Here is a 25,780-nt window from a genome sequence, read left to right on the forward strand (position 1 = left end):
CTTCTACTTTGTCTGCAAATCGTGTCAGAAGCAATCTTGATTGAATTAAGAGCTTATTGGGACACTTTATTTTTACCTCTTTTCATGATTCTTGTATGTGCCAAGGCGATAGGGCTTGCAGGAGATGAGTGGATGGACGCTAGTTACTCTGGAAAGTGCTTAGCCAGAGTGTGGGCCCTCAAAGGCCTGGCAAATCCAATATATTCACTCTGGTAGAAAGAGTTTAATCGTGCTCCTATGAGTTTTTAACCACTAGGCCCAGGTGGTGAGCAAAAAATCATTTTCCTGGGTCTATGAAGAGCCAGCCGAAATCCGCTTAGAGCAGTGATCCACATGATCCACAAGGACTTTTATCTTTAATTGATATTGTCATTAATAGCCAGTAATCAATTTGTTTTACCTAACATTGCATTTCTCAGCAGTGTGATTGGGGTTATTATCTTGTTGTACAAGGTTCTTCCCAATTTTCCAGTTTATTAAAATTGGTTTTTACTTGTAAGCAAACTTCTTCAGTAAAAACATCAGTCAAAACTAAATCACCAACTCCAGATGTTGCACTGAACCTCCACCTTGCTTGTCTGATGGTTGTAGATATGGTTTGAAGATCTCCAAAGATCTTTGAAGATCTTAAATTTAGTTTTATCAGTTCAGAAAACCTTATTCCACATCTCAGATCTTCAGCTTTGGTGTTCTAGTCCAAATTTTGTTTTGCACTAATTTACTTTTCTCAGTAATGTCTTTTTGACAGCTACACATCCTTTCAGACCTGTAGCTTTGAGATATCTTATCATGCTGGAAGGATGGACAGAGTGGAGCTCTTTCATCTTTTCTCTTCTCTCTCAAAGATGAAAGTACCGTTTATCTGTTGGTGGCCATTTTGGTGGTCATCCAGGTCTTGTACATAAAGGGGCGTATCACTTTTTTATGGCATATCTAATTCGGTTTTGACTTCTATCATTTGTTTTTATAACATAATTTAATTAAAATAAATCCTTTTTTTGCCAGATTTCGTGGCTATGACAACCATATATTGTGGGCACCAAAAGCCCATAAGCTGATACTTGCTGACCACTGGCTTAGAGCACTCTCTGATTAAGTCACTTGCATCAGTGTCTCCCGTATCCCCTCATGAACTTCGGGTTCAGCCGAAGGTCTCGCTTCCTGGAAGACGCTTTGGAGACATTCCTAGAAGCAGGGCACATTTCCCGTGCTACATTAACCTGAATGATAGGAACAACCCCATCACTGAGGTCCCTCAGCTCTTGGGGTCGTACTCGATGAATCAATCACTCCGGCCGCCTGGCCAGTGTTTACAGGTTTCAGACAGGGAAGAGGGACACTAATAGGCTCAATACAGATAAGTGAAAGATAAATACATTTGGAAGGTCGTGATCACCCAGTTTCTTGTTAATGGTAGTGGGATTCTCTGAAGTCCAGCTTACAAAACAAGGTGTCATATACAGTTCAAGGGTCTGTTCAGCAAGACAGCTGTTGAAAGTTCCTTTAACTTTTAGCTTTTTGGCTCAATAATGGCAGTTTCATGTAACATAGCCTAGAGCTCTTAACGGGCTCATATTGTGCTTGTGTTTTGTATAGTTTTCTCTGATGGTTATTCATGGCATTCGTGTGGGTTTATGTTGAAAAACCTTTTTATTCATTCATTCATTCATTCATTCATTTTTTTTCATTCATTTTTTATTCAACTCATTTTTACATGATTATTTTCAACCTTTTTCTCCCTTAGAATCAAAAAGGCTTTTTTGACTGTGCCCGATGTGAAAGACTATATGTAAATGCCCTCTGTTTTAACGAAACACTCCTTACTTCACTGTGAATGAGTAGGGCAAAACTGCTGTACACTGAAAAGGCGGAGATATATGTATGTGTTTTTATACACACACACACACACACACACATATATATATATATATATATATATATATTGCTTATATACTAATGCAAAATCTTTTATTTCAAAAATGTAACAAAATTGCCATGTTAAGGCATCTTAAGGCACCCTTGAAACATCTTAGCAAATGCATACTGTCTAGCTGATAGTCACATACATTTACTAATAGTTTGCCTACATGTCTTTTCATTCTAGGGCTGTGCATTCTGAATATTATCAGGATTTTGAGATTCGGGTGTCTATAAGAGTTAAGGAGTATATTAGTATATTATTATATGTTTAATGAGTGTTAAGGTTCTGTCTAAAACAGGGTGAACTGGCACACTGGTACTTGCAGGGGCGGTATGGTGGCACAGTGGGTAGCGCTGTCGCCTCACAGAATGAAAGCTCCAGCACAATTGATTTTTTTAAACTATGTTTGTAAAATAGGCTGTAGAGAGACTGTGTTGTTCTAACCATGTACATCACCACCTGGTTTTAGTTTCAGTGCACAGAGCTAGCAAAGCTGCTCAGTTTCTCAGAATATTTGCTCAGTACTCAGACGCACAGCATGTTATTTTGAATGAAACAGATTTATTAACAAAGCTATGAAATGTACTTTACCTTCAGCTGTACAGAAATGTTTTCCTTATGTGGACCAAAACCCACTCGTCTCCACTGCAACACTATTCAGTCCAAGATAACTAATGTAACATAGCTAATGCACGTCTTTTAAACTCAGCTAGATTGTATAGATTTAACTGTTAAGATACATTGCACTCATTTACACTAACAACTACTTAATTCTGAGTAGGTTACTTTTTATCGTATCGTAATCTGTAGTGGCAAGTACGGTGTGCCACATACCCCCAGGTGTTCGGGGTGTCCCATGGTGGCTGGCTGCTCCAGCATTGGCTGGCTGTTAACTTACTCTCGGTTTAGCAATTGGTTTAAGAATTCTTTTGGAAATGCTGTTTTCTAGTTTGGTAATGCACTTTTCCAGATAAACTTAGATCTTACACATCTCTTTTGTCTTTGTTTTGAGAAATGAGTAATGACTCACTCTTTCCACCAATCTTTTGAGAAAGAGAGCAAGTTTTCTTTTTATGATTTTTACAATGTTGTGGCATGTTATAAAGTTTTTCAGCTTTTCAATTTGCTACAGCGCCACCCTGAGCCAGACTGGTGCTGCAGCTCTAGTTATGTAAGAATACCAAAAACAGGGGCTCGCTATTTGTGGGTGAATCAGCTAAACAATGACCTTTCCCTGAATTTTTATTTGAGAGTCTGTTTTTCCCTGACGGACAGCATAACGTCATAAAAAGTTTATATTCTGGGAGCCCCCCTAGAATTTGGATTTTGACCGAAAGGTTAATTAGAAGGTCCTGGACCCACCAGGACCACCTGTATTTCACACCTTGGGCAAGCACTAAAAACATATACTTGGTCTAAAAAAAGTGGTACTTACGAAAAAACACAACAGCATTGAGAAATCATGTTATTAACAGGGGAGAACAAACTAAAGGCAGACAAAGTCTTGTTTTTTTGTGTCACCCTAAAAAGGCTAGTGAAAGATCAACATATTTCCTTCCAAGGAGGAGTATATTCCCTCTTTTCCCTCGCAGCAGAACCTCCTCACAAACACGCACGCACACATGCACGCACACACATGCAATTACGCTGCCTGTTTACTTAGTCCAAACTGGCTTGCATTACTTGCCAAACGTAAACAGGGCAATAATCAGTTTGTCTATTTTTCACATGTGCAGTTGAGCAGTCAAGCATGTCTTGGAGTGGGTTTTTTTCTAAGAAACTGATGGTGGTAAATGCAAAGGCAAGACTGCGGTTATGACCATTACGGAGTCACTTTTCCTCCTCCTCTGTTTGTCTATGAATGGGCATGCACACGCTGCTCCGGCACTTCCTGTTGTGTTTTCTGATTGTCTGTTTCTCATTCACAGAGGCATGGAGGCCCTTTTTTGTTCTATTATGGTTTCGTTTGTGTTGCGCCACATGGCGTGGTCTCAATTAAGCCATTCTGGTTTTGTTTTTGTTTGTTTTTTATTTTTTTTTTATTGTCACACTTCATTATTCACTCACTCACTTTCTCTGTATCGCATTCTTTCACCTTCTTGCTCTATTTACCTCCAAGTTATACCCCGTCTCTCTTCTCTTTCACTCTCTTTCTCTCCCTCCTGCTCCTTCACTCTAGCCTTCTGCCAGACGTCTCTCATGCAAGTCGTTATACTGCGATGGATGGATGGCAGAACCCCGGCCTTCTCCCCTCTAATAACCGCTCATTCAGCAAGGCCATTCACACACGCATTTGCCTGGATGTAAACAAGAGTTGTGGCATGGCTAAGGGAACCCCAGTGATGCTATCAATGAAAGGGGGGTCTTCCTGTAACCATTGTCAGTTTTACCATCTCCATTTTGACCAGACTGAAGCTGACAGATTGAGAGAGGTTTTAGTGTCAAGAAGCGCTGAACCCCTTAAAGGGGAATAGTACTGATTTTTTTTCAAAATTTCTGCATAATTCAGTGTTTAAGATGAAGAGCAAATGTGAAATGTTGTGTTTTATAGAAACTATCCAAGTTAGAACAAGAGAGGAGTAGAAAGAAAGTTATTACATGAAATGGTTACAATTACGCTGCCTGATACATTGTTTTTTCATAGTTTTGAGACAAGTTTTCAGCCTGAAATGCATTTTTTTTATGAATTCATGATAGGGTGTACATTGATATGCAGAAGTTTGATCATGGTCACGTAACATGTTTTGTTGATTTTCTGATAAAAAAATTTAACACTTAAAACTCAAATGTGGCATTTCTGCAAACTATAATACACAATTTCTAGTTATGTAATGAGTTTAACATATTAGAAAGCAAACTTTTGCACATTTTGTTTCATGATTTTATTTCCAACATGTTAAATTCAGCAAATAAACAGTAATTCTACATTAAAGTGTGCAGAAGTGTGTTCTCTGTAGAGGATGTGTTCACTTACTTTCATCAACAAAATGTGTCATTTAACCAGGGGTGCCCAAACCTTTGCATACAGTTGTACATGCATGGCTTTAGTCATCCCCAGAGAAAACTTATTTTTCAGATTAACCACTATTTTACCATCACTGACATTATGTGTGAAAACTAAGGACACTCATGTAGGTTCACTGGTGGTTTTGGTTAGCAAATAAAATGTGTGTAGACATCGCTGGTACCGCTGTTGTAAAGAATTCCGAGTTTGTAAGTTTGTCTACAATGCAAATTAAATCTCAAGGCCTGCGTGCGGGTCCGCACTTCACACTCCTTCACTTTCCTCACCATATAATGTGTACATTATTTCATATAGGGAGTGAATAGTAGTTACTGAATAAAAAGCCTGGGGTTTAAGGGATTTTGTTGGCGGTTTCCATTCCTGCTCCTGGAGCACTGTGTACCTGATTCACCTAATCAGCTAATAAACCCTTTGAATCATAGGTGTATTACTCACGTATTAATCTTGTTAGTCCTCGACTAAATTATTCAACAATTGCTGTGAAGCTTATATGCAAGTTGCATAGTTCTGAGAGAAGAATTGAAGTGTGGACCACATAGAGCTGAAAAAGTCATTCCTGAGTTGAAATGGCTCTGCTAGAACAGGACAAAACAGTAAAGCACAGGTCCCCTGTTGATCCTGTGTTCTGCACATGTAAACACACCTGACCAAGTAGAAGCATGAGAAGCTTGTTAATTAATTAATGAGTTGAATCAGGTGTGGTAGAACACAAAAAAAATGCGTAAACCTGTCAAGGACCAGGGTTGATAACCACTACTACTTTAATTCACGGCTTGTGAGTCAGAGTCTGGGTGACAGGCATTTAATAAAGGAGGTTCGCAAAGAGAAAAGGTGGACTGGGCCAGGTTTAGTCATCTGAACAAATCATCCAGAACAATTCATCTACGCCAGAGGAGGGCTGATGAATGCAGCCAGCGCATGAAGACACCTCTTGGTAGGGATATAACAGTCGAGAAGGGGCAGATGGGACCTTGCCTAGGTCTAGGTTTAAGGTTCATGATTTTTGAATTCTTGGTTAAAAACATGAATCAGAAACATCTAGCTGTAATTATTATATGGTGGTTCGCAGTCTTTGTCCCCCCTGTCCTATACATTTTTGCAGTTTTCCTGCTGTAATACACCCCGTTAAACTCAGGAACAGCTTGTCAATTAGCTGATTTGTTGGATCAAGCAGAAAATTGCCAAGAGGACAAGAGTACCCCAGGACCAAAGTTGGAAACCACTGGTTTAATGCTGGATTTGTTGTCTAAAAGCATTAATCAGTTCACCTAAAAGCAATCTTTCTTGTGGCTTTGCCTGCCCGCTATCGTGTATGTTCCTTCTCTTTCCTTCTCCCAAGCTTATCCTGTCATAGCCTTGACAGTCACACAGTCTGACCTTTCTTGTCACAGTTTCCAATTAAAAGCAGACAGGGCCGTGTCTGTGCGAAGCGCCCAGAGATGCTCTCGCTCGGGCCAGCTTCGCAGAGCCACACCACTTTTCGAGCGAAGGTGAGAGAGAGAGTCTGCCGCTCTGGAGGCATGACTCACCGCGTTCCCGCCAAAGAGCTGTAGATAATTACATTTCTTTCACCTGCTCCGTTTCCCCTTTTTTTGCAGGCCTTCAAGAGCGCCGCCATGAGCTCATATTGGTGCGCTGGCAAAGGCGATGTCATCGACAACTGGTGCCGCTGCGACCTGAGTGCTTTCGGCAAAGACGGCCTGCCCAACTGCAGCCCCCTGAGGCAGCCTGTGTAAGTCACCACCCCACCCTCCAACCACCCCCCCACCCCCACCCCCAGGGTCCCACAGCCACACTTTTAATTGCTGTCTGTCAGTTTCGTTCCTTCCTGAGGAAAGTCCGGAAACGTTCCGCTCCGAAGCTCCACGTAACTGTGAGTCATAAAAATTGGAGATGAGTGACCTTCAGAACAAAGATGGACAAAATGTTTTTGTTCTCTATCAGATATTAACCCCTAGCAGTATGGCCATTTTGGTATGCTATTTAAATGTAATTGCATAATTGTGTAGCTACTTGGTTGCTTATGTAGCAGAATGCATTAACTTGCAATAACTGTGACGAACAGAATAATGACAAATTCAACCATATGACAGCTCAGTAATATGCTCAGCAATGATTGGTAACTCAGTTATTTTTAGAGTTACCAAGATACATAACTGTCATTTGAACTGTCATATGGTTGAATTTGTCATTATTCTGTTCATGTCATTGTAGTTAATAGCACATACACTGGCCATCAAACATCAACAATTTGGAACGCGTTGCTTGTCAAAATGTTTTTACTACAAATGTGCATTTTTTTTGTCAGTTTCCAATAAGTAACATATTAAAAAATAACCATTTATTCAGATAAAAAAAATATCACACTGATAAATATTGGTGACAATATTAGTGACAATGGTACCTTGAGAAAAAATCCAAATTCCACATATTTTGTCATTTTGTTGTGATGTCAACACTCAAACCTTTTAGATGTTAAAACCACATTTGGGCCAAAAGATTTTCAGTTTGTGCTTTTAACAATAGCTTGGAAAATTGTCAAATTATTATTTAGGCAACACCTGCTCTTCATACCAAAGAAGACAATATGGCCTCTTTTCCACTGTAGGGTCAAGCAGTTCTGAGCACGTTGAGTAGCCATTCCAAGGATATTACCAAATGAACATGATTCGGCTCGAGGTACTTTCTAAACGTTCAACATGTTTGTCTTGGCACTATTAGCTACCCATGCTCAAGGCTACAAAAAATGTTCGGATTCATGAATTAAAGATGTAGCTACTTGTTAATTGTTTCTTCGTTTAAGTTGCTTTTGTGCTACTTCAAGCCACATTATAAAAAAATCAAATTAAGTTAAACTTGCCTACTGACAAATAAATGAATGCAGTATGCGAGTTTTTTAACTCATCGTTTAATGTCAAACCATCGTTTTAACAGCAGTTACTAAATATTAAATTGTGCTGCTAACTAGGAGAGAGGAGCTGTTTAGCACTAACTAGATTTCTCACCAAAGAACAAGTTTGAGTCATGCGAACTGAAGCTACACTGACACTGGTTTAAATGGTAGTGACGCAAATCTGGGGAAGCAAAGTCGAATGACTGGTGTCGGAGAGCCAGAAACCAAAAATGAAACCTGTTCCATGGTATCTGGATCTGTATCTTGTTAGCTAACCTAACATTAGCATAGCTACCATGTTGTAGATCCAAACATGGTACACACCACAGTACAGGTTTGATTCAGAACAGCTGAAACAAGTGCAGATAACAAAAACTCATCTCTGAGAGAGCAAAGTGAAGTGACTGGTGCTGGATTGACAGAAACCTGTTCTGTGGTGTTTTGATCTGTAGCCTGGTAGTGTTAGCTAAGATAATGGGAACCATTTGGCTCTACACTGAAAATGAGGCCTATGATGAACATGCAGCTGAGAGTTGCAGAAAGGATTAGCTTCAGTTGGCTATTCAGGAGCAACAGTGAAAATCAAACATTAATCTGAAAATTTTAAAAGGCAAGATGTCTCCAAATTGTTGATGGGCAGCGTAGCAATGCATATTTCTTGTCCTGATTGCAGTCTTCATAAAAAGATACTGATCGTAGCTCTGCTGTTAGTAACTGTTAAGCATTACCTCCTGCTTTCTTCTTGCCCTTTTTGATGCATATGTTGCATGTATGAGGGCTCTGGGCTTTTCTCTTTGCAGGATGAGGTTGGCTCCTCACTTTGAGCCATCTAGCACAGTGGTGGGTTTGGAGTGGGTGGATGTGGAGCCTCTGATTGGCTACAAGGTGGCAGATTACATCATTCAGCACAAGCGTATTGAGGACCCGTCAGAGGCAGAAATCTACACAGGTAGGCTTACTGGAACTAATAACTTTCATTATAGCTGACCAACAGAGAGGCGAGGGGAAAGAAGGTCGTGATAGTTTAGATGTGGATGTACTAATCTTATGACTGTGACAAATTTAGAAATCCAATTTCCCAATTCTGGGAAATTGCTGTTCTATATGACGTCTTCTTTCATATGCCCCTCCAGGCTGGTCGGAAACACTTGTCCAGTGATTGATGGCTCTGTTGATTCCGTCAAGCCCACTTAGGCCCTGTCATTTCAGAGAAAAGGTTACAGGAGCCGGAGGGGTGGAGGGAAAGGAAGGGAGAAAGGGGAGAGATTTACAGGGTTCTTAATTGGCCCTGACCCCACGCCATTCTCGCCACCCTCCACCCTTAAGTCATAGATCGTGAGTCAGACTCTGGGCTATCGGCATTTAATAAAGGACGTTAGGGAAGGAAAAAAGGTGGACTCGGCCAGATTTAGTCATCTGAACAAACAGAGCAATTCAGGCATGCAGGGGGGATTTCTGAAGCCGGTGGTGGTCTTACCATCACCTTTTTGACCAAACTGGCATAGTCTAATCTAATCTAATTTAACCTAATTTCCCCATAAACCCCTAAGTAGTAGTTTAGATAAATTGCCCCTTACCCCAGCTGTAGTCAGTTAGCCAAGACATGTTTGGTGGCTAAAGTTTGGTTCTTTAGGTTTGCTATAAAAGTGGCCAAAACTGCGCTACATAGCTAAAACAATCCTAGCAGATTTGAAGCCTGAACTTTTTGTATTTCTGTTCATTGTATAGATAACAGTATGTCATATAGTGTCAGCAACCACATAAGTAAGTCTATTAGCAATTACTTAATAACTACACGGTTTGAGATGCTCTAAGCATGCAGCCTCGATATACTTATTAGTTTTATTAGCCATGTAGCTCCAGTGCAGAGCTAAGTCTTATCTGATCAACTGCACTTGATGAAGATGAAGGAACATTTCATTGACCTATTGCTATAAGCACGAGTGTGGGCGATAGTCATTTAGTAAAGAGGGTTATGGAAGGGAAAAGGTGGACTGGGCCAGGTTTAGTCATCTGAAATAATTGTCCAGAACAATTCGTCTACGCCGGAGGAGGGCTGATGAATGTAGCCAGGGCATGAAGACACCTCCTGGCAGGGGTGTGTCAGTCAGGAAGGGGCAGATGGCGAGTGACTCACGCATTCTCTTTACTCAGGAGCCCCTTTCAATTACATCCAGTTCAGCCGATAGATGAGAATTTAAGGGTCCTCTCAACTTTCTCCAAACAAAAGGAAATTGGCCTGCCAATATGTTAGTTGTAAATTTGGTAACACTTTATTTTGATGGTCACTGTAGATACTCATCTTGATATTAACTGACCCTAATTTTGCTCTAAACCAAACCACAACCCAAAAACTAAACCTCTAAAACTCTTCTAAGCGTCCTAAATCTGTTAATAAAAGACAGAGTTTCTTCTTAGTAGATAAACTATGCCGGATTGTCAAAATAAAGTGTGGCCATAAATCTGTATGCATTCTTTAATATTACTGTGTTTGCTGTCCTCAAGCAACGACAGCAATGACAAAGCATCTCTGAAAAGTTTGGAGCCATGATGGCCGGATGATGCCCATAATCAGGTGACGGATGATCTTGACAGGTCCTGTCACAGATTCTGATTTGGAAAATTTTTTTCTGGTTCCATCAGTCCCTTATTGTAAAATATGAGGATGGATAACTTCATTTTATGAGAGATATGAGAATAAATACATCTATTGTTCTCTCGGCGTGGGGATCAACTGTGATGATATGAAGCTGGAGCTGGTGAGTGCAGGGATTTATGGAAGGAATGGACCACTTTTCAAAATGAGGAATACTCTCAGAAGGAGCCATTGCAGTGGGAGACACACTGCCTGGCTAGCAATATCCAACCCTTGATTGGCAGAAAGTCAGCAACGTCAACAACAACAGATTATATGATGATAAAAGAAGCCGTTTTGACAACATGGCCTGAATTTCCCTTTCTGTCTTCTACAATGGAAATAGTTGGACTCCCTACCTGATGATTTCATATGCAGTGAAGTATATACATATATAACATATATGTGTCACAGGCAGTGTCAAAATCCAACGTGTCAAAGAGAAAATAAATAAATAAATAAATAAATAAATAAATAAATGAAGAGCAGGAGTTGAACCCAGGTCATCTTGTGGCTCTTAAGTACTGCAGGGACTTGGACGCCTTCAAAGCAACAGACAATCAAAAGCAGAGCACTCAAAAGGCTGACTCTCACATCAGCTTTGCTGTGGCTGCCAGACTGGACTGGAGTGCACTTCAAAATGTAGTCTATTTTATATCCCCCATAGTTTATCTGCTGTGTTTGTAGCAGGTGTGAGCAAACCGGCAGTGCTAAAGTCTACAGATTTCGCACTCCGGCATGATCAGGCTGGAAAATGGACATAGTTTTAAGATCTGGCACCTCAAAGCATGATTTAGTTACAGCTAGCACTTTTGCAGAACCGCATCCAAACAAAGTGTTGATCTGGACTTCATCAAATTTGCCATTATGTCATTGCTAAACTCTTGAAACTAGGGTACCCAAAAGAACCTAACAAGGTTTAAACTCTGAAATTGTCTTTATTATTTACAGACCAACTTTTGAAACGATCTTTAGGAACCCAAAAGTGCCTCTTCTCTAGCATTGCTTTTATTGTTAAGGGGTACTTTCTCAAATAAAGGGTAGGTCAATCCTCGTTGCGTAATCATGCTACAAACCATGCCTTCTCTAATCCAGGAAGATGGAAAAGGAATGGAAGGATGACACTGAGTACAGCTGGGGAAAGAAACTTGAATCGGACTATTCCCATCTCTCTCACAAATTTCTCAGTGCAGGTCAGGGTGGCAGAGAACCTGTGGCGTGTCTTTGATGTGGTTGGACTGTATCCTAGTCACCAGTTCATAAATCCTGCCATTTAAAAGCCAGGAGTTTCTTTGGCATGTCATCAGTCATGCTCCTCTCCGCACAGGTAGTGATCCAGGTCAGTCTAGGCTGAAAAGTTCTCCAATCTGTGTCTCATTGTTTTTCTTGGACCTGATTCTATCTACACACACACTGCTCTGATCTGCTCATTGTCAGCTTTATGGGTTTGGATTCGTACAAGACAGCAAATTTGTTTTGTTTGGTGTATGAGGAGCGCGTCCGATCTTATTGGTTTATCAACTGATGAAGAAGAACTGTCAACTTTCTGTATTTGCAGTGATGAGAATCGTTTTATCTTTCAATTATGCAAACTTTAAACTGACAAGGTCAATTTTCAAAACGTTCCCCTTACTCCATTTAGCTCATGGATTGTGCTGTTTGGATTAGTAAGAGCTTATTACTGTTTTGCTGTTTGGAGTGATGATAATTCATGACTGATATGATCAGGGGCCCTAAGCAGGATTTTTTTGGGGGGCCCATCTTGCTCGCTGACGTACTTTAAAAATTAGAGGCTAATTGATGACAATGACTATCTCAGGCTGTCCCTCTGGTGTTGACAAACACACCTGTGGGTTAGATTTGATGTTTCGATGTTCGTGTTTCTATATATGTTTCTCTATATTTGCAATAATACAGCACAGAAATGTGGTTCAAACATCTCCTGAATCTATTGAGTCGCTCTTTCCATTCCATCTTATCGAGAGATTATACGTGACTCACATCCAGAGTTATGAGTCTGTGAAGAAGAGTTGAAGTACACATCATCTGCCTCTCACTGTGTGGATTTGTGTGTCCATCCACTTTTGAAACTGACCAAGGGACACACGGGAATCACTAAGCGCTGACCCATCACGTCGGAAACCCTTCATTCTTCATTCAGTCGACACTGGAGACACGTGGAATGGCATGCAAAAAGTTTACAGCCGCTGAAGTTGCTGCAGCGATTTTGGAAAGTAACGATGAAGATAACGAAGCATTGTGATATGAAATATATGAAAATAAAAAAAATAATAATATGCAAAAATCTAAAAAATGGCCTTAGACTCCAGAGGGTTAAATACATTTATAACTGGCTAATTTGTGTATTGTTGGTGAGTAGATGCTTGTTTGTGGTTCTGATTAGTTTCAATTTAAGTTACTCTCTCAGTGTTTTCAATGTTCTGTCTCACGATGTAGGATCTCCTTCTTTCCCAGCTAACTTTAAGCTTATATCAGTGCAACTCTGGTACACAAGACTTAATCACAGCCTGAGTATCTAAATCCGGCTTATCAGAGAAAGTTGTTAAATGCTGTTGTAAAACCAGTTAACCGCATTTGTGTTTGTTAGGTTTTGTGAAGGTGACACTTCGTAAGAAAACCTGTCTAAGCTGAGCCTACTTCAGTAGATAGGCCCTCCAGATTTACTGCGCCTTGTTGTCCAACTACAAGCCAAAACAAATGGCATAACATTAACTCCACAAAATAGAGTAAAACACACCTTCACCATAAAGCTTTCTCTCCGTTTCTCTCTCTTTTTTCCGTTCACACCAGCATGTTAGACAACATAATGGTTCAGTAATAATTCAGAAGTTGTTTGGCGCCCCCTGGCCGCTGTGGGGTCCTAAGCAACTGCTTATGTCGCTTATTAGGTAGAGTTTTCTTGTTGAAAAAGGTAGTTTGTGACATAACCTGAATAAAAATGTACATACTTCCAGCTTTGTTAGATTACATTCTTTACATATTACATAAATGCAGGAACAACTTTGAGAAATCGAGTGATTAGTAAGAAGAAAGAATTGAACAGCAGAAGTTAAAAGAAGTTGTTCATGTTAATCATTTTGTATTGCTCTCCTGTTTGTGAATTTGATTCCTCACTACTTTTTGGTCACTCACTTTGAATGCAGTATGTCCAGTTTGTCCTCGTAGTAGACTTGATTAAAGTTACATGAATATGGATCAAGCTCTAAAACAGTTCTTCTGAGCCTCCAGGAAAATCCTGCATCTTGTTTGTGAGAAAAATTGAATTGAAAGCTACCGTTTATACTTCAGAGAAAAGAGAGACTTGTTGAGCTTCTCAAAGAGCTGAATGGATAATTGCAAAGTAAACACCGCGCTCAAGTTTCGGCCCGTTGGCTTGCACTCCTGATCTGCAATACACTTGTGAGCGACATGGCCAGCGGAGGTCACGAGGCTGGAAACAGCGGCCCAGAAATTATGCTTGAAGTCTGATCTTTGTGTTTGGCCAAAGAATCTTGCAGATTTTAAAAGAGAACATAATCTCTTATGCTGGCAAACCTCAAGCCCCTCCCTCTCCTTTCTCTGTCTCTGTCTCTCTCTCTCTCTCTCTCTCTCTCTTTGTCTCTCTCTGTCCGTCTGCCTTGTCTCTCCCTTTCTCTCTCTTACCCCACACGCATCGTGATATTTCGGAAATTTCACAACCAACCACAGTGCTCACCTAAGGCAATTGAGTCAGCGCCCACAAATATGTTTTGCATTTACTAATTAAAGTAAATAAAATGTTTAGCTTTGTTCTGACCAATGCTGGGCACGGAGAATGTTCTAGTTCATCCGTCTATAAACAACTTTACAATGTGCTGTTTGGTGAACAATTTTGTGCATAAAGATTGATTCCCAGCAATGATGCCTGTCACCTAAACCAAAGGTTAGTCATAAACTGCTTCTCATAATGTATTTACAACCTATACTTAATATTTACATTCGTCCAGTAAGAGTTTTTTTTTTTTGTTTTTAAGCTGCAGCTTTTTTAGCTTTGTGACCTCAAATGAACTGCAGGGTTCTGTTTCAACCAATCAGATCTATTTTTCAGCCTAGAAGAAACCATGTGGTCTTCTGATGGACCACACTAGATAAAGCTGATTAAAGCATTGTTAAAAAAAAATCAGTAAGTAGAATTAAACATTAGACAAGTGAAAGCAACAGAAATGTAGGCAGTGCATGGAGTATTTCTCAGTTTTGAGATTGCTGTAAGAATATAATACGATTAACACTACAGACTATTGCAAAAGTTTGGGCGCCCCAGGTCAAAAGACGTTTTGTTGAATTTCTAAGTGAAAGTAAGTTAACACACCCTATACAGAGAACACATTTAATGCACAGGTACTGTTTATTTGCTGAGTTCAACATATTGGAAAAAGTAAAAAAAAAATCAAATGTAGCCTATGCAAAAGTTATGCCATAATTTTTTATTCAGTAAATAAAAAGTAATTATGCATTAAAGTGCAGAAGTGTGTTCTCTGTGGAGGATGTGTTCACTTATTTTTACTTAAAAAATCAACAAAACATGCAATTGGACTAGGGGTATTCAAACTTTCACATACAACTCTATTACCTGCTTACTTGTTAAATAAGGAAGAATGATCTGTTTGTGCTGTAAAGTGATAAGACATCTTTTTTATATAATAAAGTACCTAAATGTCTAGAAATGGAGTGAATAATATTATATTTTTACAGCAATCTCATAGGGAGAAGTATTAGATGTATCACCTGCATATCAGATGCATAACAGTCCTTTTTCTTTCATTTGCAGCGGCCATTTCTTTCCACTTGCTGTCTTGCCCCTTGCACAGCTAATGGACACTCAAGATTTGTTTCTTTATCTGTATCCCCGTCACCTGCTAAAAAAACCTCTAGATGGCATCCGCATGCAGAGGCATGGCTGGCTGGCCTGAGCTGCTGTAATGCTGGAGAGCGCAGGCTTGCTTTTTCTGCTTGGATATCACTAGCTGTGAGCCTTGACCTGTTTAATGTTTAAAGCCTAGCTTAGCATCTGCACTTTCAGATGGGTAAACAGAGCAGCTTCAGGGAAGACGCAGCCGATAGCAGGCGTACAGTTTAACCTCTTGAGCATTTAATGTTTAAAGACTTAAACATTATTATTAGACTTATTATTCATTTAGTAATGTTAAGACTAATTAAGCGACTACTGTGAATTATTCCGATTATGTTGTCATGTACAGAGCCATATTTTAACATGCAAAAAGTCAAATTTACCCAGTTTCCCTTTTGCCTAAAATATAATCAACCAGTCAAGACATGTTTTGTGTCTGATGTTTACTTTGTTAGTGTTGTTCTGGGGCTATGAGGCTAATATTTTCCATTTTTCTCAGTTTGTCATATAGAGTCATAAACTTATATTGAAACTAAAGAAGAGGGAAAATGTATAAATTGGCTCCTAATAAACATTAAGGGTTTTAAGCACTTTAAACTGGCCAAAGTCCCCTCGATGAGGTACAGATGCTGTTCTGTAATGTCCACTCGTAATCCGTGTTCTCCGGCCATCTCACAGATACTGAATCATGCATTTCCCTAAAGATTCAACCATTTGAATCAGGGTCGAGCACATAAAACTTGTATGCCGCTTACCTACGCAGCAGCTGACAACTGAACACAACGTTTATGAAGAATGCATTATGCATAAAGGCACTTGATGTAACACCCTATACAATATAAGTAGCTTCACGTTCCTGATGCTGCTTTGAGTTGCAGTGGGAATTTATAAGGTCTGCGCGGTTGGCTGGTTTATGTGTAAATGTCTGAAGTCAGACGGGCTATTATCCCCTCTATAGGTCAGACGGACTGTCTGGAGACCGGAGTGCTTCTCTCCTACATTCGCTAATTAAGGATGAAAAAGGGTGTCATACCCAGCCTGCTGTTTCTCCACATGACACATGATGGAAGGCAGGGTTAAATAAGGAGAGGAGAAGCAGGGAGAGGGAGAGAGTAAGGGAAAGAGGGATAGAGTAAAAAGAGAAACAGAGAGAGAGAGAGGCAGCGGGAATACAGAAAGCAGAGACCTAAAAAAGCGAGAGAGTGTGAGATATTAAGGCTCATAGAGAGAGAGATAAAAGCTGGAAAGGAGAGATAGAAAAAAAGACTGAAAGGAGAGACAGAGAAGGACTGGAATGAGAGAGAATGTGAAAGAGAGAGAAAAAGAAACAAAGCAAATAAAAAAGAGAGGGAGAGAGAGTTAGACTCAGATAGGATAAGAGCGAAAGATAGTTAAAGACTATGAAAGGGAGAGAGATGGGAAAAGAGACTGAGAAAGAGAGACATCTAAAGAGAGAGAGTTAAAGAGAGAGTGAAAGAAAAGAGAGGCAGAGGAAGGCTCAGAGAGAGGGAGGGAGAGAGAGATAAAGACTGAAAGGGAGAGGTAGTCAGAAAAAGAGACTGGGAGAGAGAAAGATCCAGAGTGAGGGAGAGAGACAGAGATAGAGAGAGGGAGAGAGACAGAGAGAGAGAGAAGAGAGTAAGACTCGGAGAGAGAGAGAGAGAAGAGAGTAAGACTCGGAGAGAGAGAGAGAGAAGAGAGTAAGACTCAGAGAGAGAGAAAGAGAGTGTGTGCTCGTTCTGGCCCCCACATGCCGATGATGTCATCGCACAGTTCTGCTGTGTGACAGCGAGAGCGGCGAGAGGCATTTGATCTTTTTATTTTCGTCTCCGTTTCATCTTCATCTTCTGGCTTATCGGGGATCCGTCGCTGTCCACCGATCCCCCCGCCATCCCTCCAGCCCCGCCGTCCCACCTCCCATTAGGGGTCGCCCCCCCACCCACCCCCTCCTCCTCAGGGGTGCGCTCCTTTTGTTTATGTAACAATCCCAGTACTGCTTTGGAGTGGAGTGCGATCCTGGAGTGCCGATGCTTGCCGATAAGGCCGACTCTGGAGCGAGATTCAATTAGAAGGAGATAAAAGGCCGTCCTTGAGGATGAGTGCAGATAACGAATTGGAGTGGCTCAGCTGCCCGCCTTTGTTTGCTTAATTAAGGATGACCTCATCGCTAAAAATGGCTACTGCTTCTGCTGGCGTCACGAGCAGAGCCATCAGCAGATTGGAGAGCAGGCAGGGCGCCAAGACCGGGGTATCACACACATACACACACACACACACACACACACACTCATTCTCTCTCTCTCTAATATACACATGCACATTTATTTTAAGGGTAAGTTTATCAATTCCTTATTCATTCCCCTTACTTGTGCACATACAAATGACACTAGGGATTTGCACGGGTCCTCGAGTACTCGGTTAACCATTCGAGGTGCCAATATTCAATATTGAAACCACTATTCAAGTATTGATTAGATCCAGAAACATACATATTGGCACATCATCCACTCAGGAGAATACACCTTGTGTAACTGATGAGTCCTCAATAGCATCCAATCTGACACTTAGCTATATTAGCTCATTAGCTCAGCCTTTTATTCCATACTTTTTTTCTGGAAAATGGTCCTTCCCTGTGGTTAACCATGGTTGTTACAGGTTCATGAACTCCAGAATGCTAAAATTAAAATTAGTCAGAATGCACATTGCTATGAGACATGACAGCAAATAGAAAGTCAGCCATGTACTCTGGACTAGTAGTGAGTGATTTGCTGATTCATCCAGTATACCCCTGAAATTTTACTAAAAGTATGAATTTTTGTCATAACCTTGAGCCACAAACAAGCAGATGTTGAAATATACAAACATTGCAAAACATGTTAAGGTTAGCACTTTTAGCATGACTTTCTTAGCTGAATTCAGTCAAGGGTTGGTTTCACACAAAAATGAATCTATTTTATTGTAGGTGGAGCATAAATTAGTGGGAAATATGTAACAAACATCTCATTTTCCTGTAGTCTGTTTCCCTTTGCACTGCCTGAGGCACTGCCTCCCTTGGTCAGTTGCATCAGACGAAGCCACCATCTCGGTGCTTAGTCCGCACACCAAGTTGAGAATCTGCGGCTTAAGAGCTGCTACTGATGATTATGATCTGTAATCTCTACTTAATTCCAGCAGTGTCCGATAGATGTAAGCACAAATGTATGAGTCACGCGTTTACAATAAATAACTTGAATAATTCAGACATGAAACAACGTCTGGCATTGTTTTTGCCAGAATATAAACTGCTGGTGCTTTCGCACCCCCCTCCCACCCCCAGGTTTATCTATATATTGTTCAGTTCTGTTTTTTCCCATTTTAAATTTACTTCAGTTGTTAAATATGGTTCTTATTAAAAGTGGAAGGATGTCTGAGAATAATGAGCCACTGTTAACTTACAAATAGGTTTACATAAGCATCTAACTGGACAGCGATCGTGATGTATAAACATGTTAATGAGCACAGACACACAGACAAAATCATTGCAGACGTTGAAATAATATCAAAGTATCTGTTTGTGTTATTGCCACGGCACCCATTGTGTTAACTGCTCTTAGAGCCAAATGCCACACAGGCAGTGATGTAATGCCCAGTCCACTTCAATTCAGCATCAGATGAGGTCACTGGGTTTGGTATTTTAGCTGTACATGTCCTCTGCCATAACATTATGACAGGAGACCACTGGCCAATTAACTAGTATGGCATATGAAAGTGGTCCAAAGTACAAGGCTTTGTAAAGGGCAAAGACGGACAGATAATTTTAGATCTACATTACGTTTTATGTATGCATTTGAAATTATTTGCTGTTTCTAATTTGGGTCAAATTTGCTTGACAGCAGAGTTCGACCCCTAACTCTGTAATTGTATGTGTGCCACGTATCTTTTTTTCCGTCTAACTGAAAGGATGATGAAGAGACTGTTCTTTCATTAAGAATGACGACATTTGCTCTGAGCCAAGATGCATAGATGCAAATTAGGCCAAAATGAAATGAGCAATAATTTAACACTGTGATGGTCCAGCTGATTAGCATAAATCGCACGAGTATGCTTGTTTAGTGTGTAGATTCTGTTTTTGCAGGTGGAGGAATGAAGTAGTTTTCTGACCAGCTTCATTTCTGTGCCCTCATTTTCACTCATCCATCTGTGGAATGGCTTTAAACTACATTTTAGCATCAAGCACTCTTCCAGCTCTACCAGCTCTGGGTTTGGGGGCATAATAGGGCCTGTGTCCCTGCTAATAAATTGAATAGACGCAATGATGTCAGATTAGCAAATGGCCTTTTGAAATGCAAGGCTGTGACCAGCAGGTTGGCTGTGGTCTTGTCCTTCTCTTCCTCTTCTTCTTCTTCTACTTCTTCTTCTCTCACATAGGTATTTACTCAGGCAAACAGACATGCTGAGACAGAAATGCAGAGAAAGTGGAGAGAGAAATAGGACGAAGCAGGAAGGAATAAGAGACGCTGAAGTGAGGGATGAGAAAGTGAGAAAAAGAAGCAGAAAGACAGGGAGTATAACAGAACACAAGGTGAGTGAGAAGGAGAGCCAGAGAAATAAGCAATGAGAGTTGTTTGTTACTTCATGGTTTTGCCTGGACTGACCTTCATGTCCCCAGAGGAGTGAAGCGGAGTAGAGTGACCTCACATCCCAACACCAGTGCCTAATAATGAGTCAGCCTCAGCCCAGCCGACATACTGACCGGTCCAGAACCAGACGCTTTGACTCCCACGCATGAGCTCAAGATCGTCCTAACCTGAAGCCTTTCAGACCCTCACGCACCATGCTTGACAACACAAGCCCAATGAAATCTACATTGACCACACAGTGCGGAGTACACTGACCAAGCAAATGAACGTTTATAAAAGTGTTTTATTGTATTGAATTGCTTATTTCTATTTATTTTTCCGTTTTTGACATAATCTGAAAATGCCTGATTCCCTTTACATTGTGTGTAAATGTCATGAAGAATGGACCAATAGAAACAGCCCACAATGACTTGGAAAAAAGTCTGGTTCCACTGACTTACATTAAAAGTTTTCTCCTTTTTAGCATTTTAGAGATACGCGGTTTTCTTCCAACAACAGCGATATGACTTTTTCATCAAGAAAGCTGTAGTTGTGCTGTCTGTTTTACCTCGGCATGGACATGGAATAAAATGTTTCCACAGCAGGGGATTCTCACTCCTCCCCTTTTACAACTCATTGCTCGCTAGCAGCTCATCATAGTCACAACATAGCACACACAGGGAGCCAACATGGTCTTAGTTAATCTGATAAATTTACAAGGAAACATGTTATTTGATTATATTAACTAAAAATATCCAAGTCAAGTCCGAGTCGCAGATGGACTGGCCACTATAAGACCTGCAGGAAGAGGCTACAGTTAGGTTTAGGTTGCAGTTAAGGTTAGAGTGAGTCTTAAGTTTAGGTTTAGATTTTGAGTTGAGGTTAAGGTTGAATGTCTGTTAAATGTATTGTAAAAACTATTGTTTGTATTGAGAAATCCAGTGGACCATCGAAATAAAGCGTTACGGAATAAGACTTTTCTCCAGCCATACACTTATTGCATCAGCATACATTCAGCAGTGTTTGGTCTCTGTTCTTGTCAAAAGTGTGAGAATTGGTGGTGTAGAAGAGAGAGAGGAAACAGCACAGGTGTGTGTATGGTTGAGAGAGTGCTGACAGTTTAACAAGGGATGTGGCTGGCAGCTTAGGAAGCCCATAAAACGCTAAACCCTGCTTGGCAATGGATTCACGTCTGCTTCAACATGGTGCCTGGGGTAAAGACATGGACAAGACACGATGTGTGACGTACCCAGTTCCTTCAAAAAATAAAGCCTCCTGCAGAGGTACAAGTGTCCACCGACACTGGAGGCTCCATCAACTGCTCGAAAATTTGATATTGTTGCACGCTGTAACGCAAGAACTGAGTACATGTTAATTTATCGTGTCGCTACGCACAAAAACAGATGGGTGCACTCTGTAGGAGAATTCAGTAGGCTTCTGTGTGCTGGAGTCTATGGGTTATTTAGGAGTCCCAAGACGCAAATCCGTACGGAGATGAAACGCTTTGCGGCGCCATTTATATCACAAACAGGTCGCGTGATGGATCTCATGTAGGAAGTTCACTGAGGCCAAAGCATCTTTCTCCATCTGGCCAAGACAAATGTAGATAGAAACAGCTCACTCTGTACTTGGAATCCCAAGTTGTCCAGGTGTGATGTGAAGAAAGGAAAAACCTTCGTATTCCATCCTGCGTACTGCTAGTGAAATCAATCTCTCTGTAGGAATTTAACGCTGCACAAGTTGAAAGTTCCGAAGACTGAATTCTTACGGGTTTTCCAGGCTCTTATACATCCGAGTTCAACCACTGAGCTCATATTCAACAACTTCCTCCATCTGCCGGCCCCCATGAGGCCCCTGTGAAGCTGATCAATATTGATTGGATTGCATAAACAGATGTCCCCTCCAGGCCCCAGGGCTCACAACTGGCCTTCACTGCTCTGCTATGCTGCTTCAGTTGATTTCTCTGGACTTCTATCCTTGCCTGTGACTCTCCGCCTCAGGCAGGACCTGGAGGTCTCTCCTGTGTCCAAGCCTGAAGCCTTACTCCAGATGAATCAAACAGGGGGGAACCTTCTGCTCCTGTAGCTTGAGTAGCAAAAGGCAGGGTTAGCTCTGCCGGTGGAGGAGAGACTGTAATGTCAAGTCCAGATGCTTTACTGTAAACACAGCTCTTTTCCCAGGCAAAAGTGGGAATAGACCCTGAAGGCCAATAAAAGCTGAAACTGGAAGTCCCAAGCCAGTGCTTTTATCAGACCGCCACCGTTCAGCAAAGGTGGGGGGCAGGGAGTTCATGGAGTTCCACAACCTAAAGAAGCAATGACGGTGGCAGATAGGCTTGTGTTTGTGCCTAGCCGCAGCGCCTTTGACAAACTTATCCAAAGCCCCCATCAGAAGCCCGGGCTCTCTCATAATCTTATGAGATCTTATTATATAATCTTATTATAATCTCTTAATCCTATGTGATTCAGTTCACATCACATTAGAATACCACTTCTTCTCCATCACTCTTCTACCTCAAATTGTCATATTTCTTCTAAATACAAACACAAAGAGCTCTATGTAACTTGCATGGCCGAATTCATACCGATGTCTGACCCTGCACCACAGTTTGTTGAAGGATTTGGTGATTCTCACAGTTCTGGATCGGTAAACGCTCCATGCCGACTCTTCTGCATACTTGCAGTCAGTTACTGAATCATTTTGCAGATACATTATGCTAAGGCTGGTCCAAAACAAATCACCATGACAAAATGATTAAGTCATGTGTAATATAAGTGCATGAAAAGCACATAAACTTAAGCTTCGTTTTGAAAGGTACAACACATTTTTCAAGGGAGTGCTTCTCACGAACACATTCATCATGGCCAGCTTGTTTTTGGTCATACTGGTTTCTTCTCCCTGGTTATCCCTCTTTTAAATGGCCATTAAATTAAGTGAAATTTTGAGCAGCATTTATAGATCATGTTTATGGTAGGATTTTAAACACACACATGTATATATATATATATATATATATATATATATATATATATATATATATATATATATATATATATATATATATATAGCAAGCAAATTTATTTATATAGTGCTTTTTACAACAGGTGTTGTCACAAAGCAGCTTTACAGAAAAACCCGGGTCCAAGCCCCCATGAGCATCCAGTGGCTTATATATGCCGATGACCTAAAACATTAAAGCCATCTCCTTGTTTCTACACTCACTGTCCATTTTATCAGCTCCACTTACCATATAGGTGCACTTTGTAGTTCTACAGTTACAGACTGTAGTCCATCTGTTTCTCTGCATACTTCGTTAGCCCCCTTTTACCCTGTTCTTCAACAGTCAGGACCCCCACTAGACCACCACAGAGCAGGTATTATTTCGGTGGTGGATCATTCTCTGCACTGCAGTAACACTGACGTGGTGGTGGTGTGTTAGTGTGTGTTGTGCTGGTCTGAGTGGATCAGACGCAGCAGTGCTGCTAGAGCTTTTAAACACTTCAGTGTCACTGCTGAAGCCAACAGCCAACAGCATCTTGTGGGCTGTGACCACTGATGAAGGCCTAGAGGATGATTAACAACTACAAAGTGAACTAACAAGGTAGTTATGTCTAATTGGAGAGGACAGTAAGTGGAAACACTGTGGAAAACTCCAGCAACAATGCTGTGTCTGATCCACTCGTACCAGCACAGCACACACTAACATGCCACCATCACGGCAGTGTCATTGCAGTGCTAAATGTTATGGCTGATCAGTTCATAGACACACAAAGTGATATAGCAGTCAGTTCAATGGGAACTTTTCCCATTAATTTACAAAAGTAGCCTGACATTTAATAAATGTGTGCAACTACCCATCTGATTTCAACATTCTGGTCAGATATTGGCCAGTGCCGAAATGCTTTATGTGAATTTCTTCTGTATGCCCTGCATCTGACAGAAGCAGAGGTTCAGCTATATAAAAATTCCTTAAGATGGGTCTGAATTGCTTTACTGCTGTTTATTTAATTATATCTAACCAAGCTGGTGAGTTAAGAGCAAATTCTCATTTAAAATGTTGGAATGAAAAATTGACGTCTGTTTATTTTTATTGTGGCATCTAATGAATGTAGCTGGAGTTTTCTGAACTAAAAAATGTTGCTGACAAAAGTCTTAGAGAATTTAAGAGATGGAGAGCAGTGCTAAACTTGCCAAAGTCAATTACAATAAAGTGAAAGAAAGCTGTATCGTGCTGTGGTTTAGCATAACTTTTCTGTGCTTTTTCAGCTTATGTTTTGTTTTGGGCACTCAGTAGTAACAGAAATAAATGAAGGAATCATATGAACCCGAAGTGACTCAGTCATCGACCCAGACATTCGTCTGGCAGGGGAGTAGATCCGATTGCCTTATGGCAAACATTTAGAGAAGTGCACATCAGCTCTACGCAGTCTTGTGTCTAAAAAACAGACTTTATGTCTGAGAGCTTGCTTTGGTGAATGGGTAAACACCGTGATGACTCACCAGATCTTGCAGTTATTAGTTCTGATTTGAATATCTTTGACATCATGACTTCCCAATTAAAGATTGCAGATCGATAAAGTGCCACCATTATAGCATGTAACATATTCTGTCTTATTAATAATCCAAGATGGGATAATTACTTAATGGGATCATAATTTTTGGAGTGTAACAGTACTGTTGATCCAATTCATGATACTGGGTTCATGATTCTGCATTCTCACTATATTTTGAACAAAATTTAAATGACGAAAAATCACGACTATAATCATGTTATTGCACAACATATCTAAGACACTAAAACAATCTCACAATGCATTATTACATCCCAGGTTTATTAACCTGTTTTAAATGGGTCTTTCAGTTTCATTCCAATGCAGCTTTCAGTTTTTAACTTTTTATTTTGCTGTTTTTAAGCTAATAATCTGCTTAGAGATTTCAGCTCCATTCCACTGGGCATCCACAGCTCAGTCCTATAACTATACAATCTCTTGTGCATTTTTTCCCTCTGCTCTGATGATGTCATACTTGTCTAAGACCTACCTTATCTTAAAGTTAGGTATGAAATTTGTTTTATGGTTTGTGAACTCCTAGTTGTTAGGTCCCAACATATCTGGATATCTTTGAAAATGTAGTTTTTTCTCTGCATTTTGGCCTTCCATCCATTTTTTGGTCATTGAAAACTGATTTGCTTGAAAACTTGTATTCAGTGTTTTTGCGGGACGGGTAAAATGCTGTTTTTTTGTTGCTTTCATTTATGAGCATGCAGAGCTCTGTCTGAAATAAAGCTGATGGCTGTTTCTGTCTGCTCTGGGATTCGGAGGGTTGGTTACTTGTTTGTATGTTGGTAGTTGGTATAGTTGGTGTAGTGTAGTGGGTAACACCTCTGCCCTCTACACTGTAGACTGGGGTTCAGTCCCCCACCTGGGCAAACAACCTACACTATACCAATAAGAGTCCTTGGGCAAGACTCCCAACACTAATTTTGCCTACCTGTGTAAAACGATCAAATTGTAAGTCACTCTGGATAAGAGCGTCTGCCAAATGCTGTAAGTATATAATTTAATTTAGCTTTACTCTTTCCTTACACTGTAGTGCAGAGGCTTCTGAATCTATTGTGTGACTTAAACTCAACCTCTCTGCCTGATTAGGACTGTGTGGATGTTTCAGAGACAGTGACATAGCGACATAGTGACATGAACAACCTCATGGCATCAAACTGTACTGCTTTTATTTTCTAGCAGAAATCAGATTTGAGTCTGTGAGATATCGAATCACGGGAGTCTACTGGCCTGCGTTAACTTAAATGAGCCTATTGTGTTT

The 25,780-nt window shown here is 40.6% G+C and overlaps 1 protein-coding gene across 1 annotated transcript in view; it reads left to right on the forward strand.

The window, feature by feature from the left end:
- The window catches only part of LOC118814606 (astrotactin-2-like), a 697,894-nt gene that overhangs the window by 614,822 nt on the left and 57,292 nt on the right, over positions 1 to 25,780 (forward strand). Inside the window, exons 19-20 of the mRNA XM_036580304.1 lie at positions 6,545 to 6,678; positions 8,640 to 8,788. Coding sequence (XP_036436197.1) covers positions 6,545 to 6,678; positions 8,640 to 8,788 — 283 coding nt within the window. The remainder of the gene's footprint in view (positions 1 to 6,544; positions 6,679 to 8,639; positions 8,789 to 25,780) is intronic.

This window comes from Colossoma macropomum, unplaced genomic scaffold, assembly GCF_904425465.1.
Source record: "Colossoma macropomum unplaced genomic scaffold, Colossoma_macropomum, whole genome shotgun sequence".
Lineage (NCBI taxonomy): Eukaryota > Metazoa > Chordata > Actinopteri > Characiformes > Serrasalmidae > Colossoma > Colossoma macropomum.